The sequence below is a fragment of the Pundamilia nyererei genome, unplaced genomic scaffold, assembly GCF_000239375.1.
Source record: "Pundamilia nyererei isolate P.nyererei 1_Seehausen unplaced genomic scaffold, PunNye1.0 scaffold00285, whole genome shotgun sequence".
Taxonomy (NCBI): domain Eukaryota; kingdom Metazoa; phylum Chordata; class Actinopteri; order Cichliformes; family Cichlidae; genus Pundamilia; species Pundamilia nyererei.
In genome coordinates this window covers 191,883-195,787 of record NW_005187686.1, presented here as the reverse complement: position 1 = coordinate 195,787, position 3,905 = coordinate 191,883, and the positions used below count along the sequence as shown (strand labels likewise).

The window sequence follows — 3,905 nt, the reverse complement described above, 5'->3', positions numbered from 1 at the left end:
AAATTTCAAATTTATATTCAATTCAATTGTATTCATATCATGCAAAATCACAGCAGTTGCCTCAAGGTGTTTATGATGGTACTAAAGACAGAAAGAAAGAAACTACGAAAAATGTTGTATTTGATCACTACAGCTCACTCTGGGCAATCAGCTAGCAGAACCTTCTCTGTTGTTTTACCCATTTAGTTCTTACAATTTAAGCTGCATTGTGGCATATTTCTTTCATTTTCTACGGCCACTTTTATTTATCATGCAGAAAAGCAGAAAAACTGAGACATCCTGTTAAACTTACACTTCTTTTTCTTATACTAAAATATTTCAGGCATTAAACGCGCAGGTAAACCTCCTTACACTGACAGAAAGGTGAGTTTCACTGGTGTGATCCATTTAAAATCAAAGTGATCCATCAAGTAATGTGAGTTAGACATCCTTACAGTAGACGACATTAGAAAACATTGCATACACATACATTCAATAAAGCTACTGTTTAACAAACTGTTTAATGAACAAGATCAGCTTTGTGGGATTTGAGTACCTGGATGATTGGATCCACAGGGAGGTTAGTGTTGATGTTACCTTAACAATAACATTATTTCACCACTCTGTAATCAGTAGCTTTCCAGAACCTTCGCTTTTGAAACCACTCTTTTTCAGTGCTAATGTGAAAGGAGTCTTATCAAGTATAAACGCTGTTGTGTAAAGTACCCGTACATGAATTATCTCTCATTTAAAGGTCAAATACAGCTCCATGTCTACAACCACCTAGTGACACATTTTTCCCGCTCCCATGAGTCTCGCTCCACATCTTCCCTTTTGTATTAAATATTTTTGCAGTGAGTTTTAACATAGAAACATAATTAGGTTTCCCAAATTAATCGTTTCAATTAGAATACCCTTCCCTGAAATTACTCAGCTAACTGGGGTAATAAGAAAAAACTCTGCTCTAACTAGGATGCTTCAGGAGGACTTTCCACCTGGAACAGAAGGAAGTGAAGAGCCTGATATGCCAACTCTGCTCAGTTATCCTGGTTTATGCCACAAAGTCCGAATATCTATCACCCATCCATTCATCTGTCCATCCAACCATCTATTCAATTCAATTTAATTCAACTTTTACAGCACCAAATCACAACAGTTGCCTCAAGGCACTTTATATTGCATTATTAGTAGTAGTATAATATTTTACAATAATACAAAGAAAACAGAGAAAACTCCAACAATCATATGACCCCTTATGAGCAAGCACTTTGGTGACAACTGGGAAGGAAAAGTTTTAACTTCCAGCAGAACCAGGCTCAGGGAGGGGCGGCAATCTGCCACCACCGTTTGGGGTGAGGGGAGGAAGACAGGACAAGGACATGCTGTGGAAGAGAGCCAGAGAGTAAAAACAAGTATGATTAAATGCAGAAAGGTCTATTAACATTTGATGCGTAAAGAAGAAACACTCAGTGCATCATGGGAATCCCCCAGCAGCCTGGTGAAAGTTTGAAGCCTAATCTTAAAAGTAGAGATAGTGTCTGTCTCCTGAATCCAAACTAGAAGTTGGTTCCACAGAAGAGGGGCCTGAAAACTGAAGGCTCTCCCTCCCATTCTACTTTTAAATACTCTAGGAACAACAAGAAAGCCTGCAGTGCGAGAGTGAAGTGCTCTAATAGGGTGATATGGTACTACAAGGTCATTAAGATAAGATGGGGCCTGATTATTTAAGACCTTGTATGTGAGGAGCAGGATTTTAAATTCCAGATTTTACAGGGAGCTAATTAAGTGAAGCCAATACAGGAGAAATCTGCTCTCTCTTTCTAGTCCCTGTCAGGACTCTTGCTGCAGCATTTTGGATTAGCGGAAGGCTTTTCAGGGAAGAGCGAATAACGAATTACAGTAGTCCAGCCTAGAAGTAATAAATGCGATAAATGCATTAAGTACTTTTTCAGCATCACTCTGAGACAGGATATTCCTAATTTTAGAGATATTGCACAAATGGAAGAAAACAGTTCTACATATTTGTTTAATACGTGTATTGAAGGACATGTCCTGGTCAAAAATGACTCCAAGGTTCCTCACAGCGTTACTGGAGGCCAAGGTAATGCCATCCAGAGTAAGAATCTGGTTAGATACCATATTTCTAAGATTTGTTCAGCTGCTATGTTCAGCTTTTTGGTCTGTGGTTGCTGTTTTTATACCCTAACCAGAAAACCAGCTGGCTCTCAGACCAACTGGTGTTCTCCGTGTTTTGCTGTTTGCAGCTTCAGACACTCATACGTCTGTGTAATGAGAGCGTATGGAAGCCTGCAGGAAGCAGAAAGTTCAGAGAGGTGTGCAGGACGTTTGAAAGTAGGCCAATCCTTTCACGTGCTCCGCTCTGAAAGCTCATTCACAGACTGTAGACCTGTGATAAAGATTAAATCCACAAAGTTCCAGAAAGCTTAGTGTTTCCGAACAGGAACAACCTCTGCAGCATCCATTTCCACAGAATAAAAACTGTTTATTCTGCTTTCAGCAGGCTTCCAGAACACAATTATTGTTTTATAAATCAGGAGATTAATGAAGGTGTTTCTGTGGATCTTTTAAAGATTTCTTCCTTTGAATGGACAGTCTGAAAGCACACGTGCTCGCCCTTTGTGTGTCTTTGCCCTCTGACCTCTGGTTTCTTATAGGGATCGTCTGCGCACTACCACCAATGTCCTGGGCGACTCGATTGGCGCTGGCATTGTCGAGTTCCTGTCCCGACACGAGCTCCGCAGCAAAGATGTGGAGATGGGAAACTCAGTGCTGGAGGAGAAGGAGAGAAAGAAACCTTACAAACTCATCTCCCAGGACAGCGACTTCGAGAATGACAAACGCGGCCACAGCGAATCCAACATGTAGCTCTGAGGTCGGCAGGCGCGCATGTAGGGTTCCCGACTCCCAGAGCGGGGACGGGATCTACTGTCATGACTTCACATCGTGGCTTTGTTAACATTCCTTTACTGGTCCATCCCAGAGGCCAAAACCACATCATCCATCAGTGTGTCACATAGTTAGCTAGTGTCCGACTTGTGTTTGCTGCTCTAATTACAGGCTGGGCGTCGGCCATATAAAAGGACCCCCAATAAAAGGAAGTGGGGACAAAGCTCATCTGTTAAACTGAAAAATATAATCACACTCTGTGGTTTCAGTCACAGACTGTATAAAAAGATAGAAACAGTCATCACTAGTTTGACTCTAGACCTTCATTAATCTCACGATTTATTAAACATGACTCGGTAATAAACCATTCACTGAGGTCAAAGGTGAAGGGAGGAGGAGGGGCATATCAATACATACATCTGTGAAACAAGAGTTGCTCCCTGTTGGTTGTTACCAAGAATGAAGTTCCAATCTTTTACATATAGTCGGTGATTTTGACCTAATTTAAAATCCTAAAAGAGTTGCTTTATCTTCCTGACTTTAGCATACTGATATTGTGATTATTATTATTATTTTATAGCTTAGTGATACCGCCTCATGCACACACCTAAACCTTTGCACTCTGTGTGTGAGTCAGCAAGACTCACTGAGGTTTTTATAAAGTGCTAATGTACATTAGACATGAAACATAAACGTGTTAACGTTAATGATTTCATCATAAAGCTGTAAACTGGTGTTTTGTTTATTCTGACTTCAGTGAAATAAACAGAGCAAATCACTTCCTGTCTGTGTCCTTTCATCTGAAATATGGAACATGAAATAATAAAATCTGTGTGGTATGAAATACAAAGGCAGCTTTGTTTGCATGCGTGTCAAATGAAGTGGGTCATGCACATTGAGGGTTTTGGAACAATTTGCAAACCGGAGACACAAACTGACGATCATGAGGAAGCTCGTAACTAATCAGGACGAGCAGCCGGCAGCTATAACAACTATAAAAACATCTCACAAACCTTCAT

General features: G+C 40.5%; 1 protein-coding gene across 1 annotated transcript in view; it reads left to right on the top strand.

Annotated features, from left to right (window-relative positions):
• The window catches only part of LOC102215803 (excitatory amino acid transporter 1-like), an 11,523-nt gene extending 7,859 nt beyond the window's left edge, over positions 1-3,664 (top strand). The window contains exon 11 of the mRNA XM_005750714.1: positions 2,655-3,664. Within this exon, the coding sequence (XP_005750771.1) occupies positions 2,655-2,865 (211 nt within the window). The 3' untranslated portion in view covers positions 2,866-3,664. The remainder of the gene's footprint in view (positions 1-2,654) is intronic.
• The last annotated feature ends 241 nt before the right edge of the window (positions 3,665-3,905 follow it).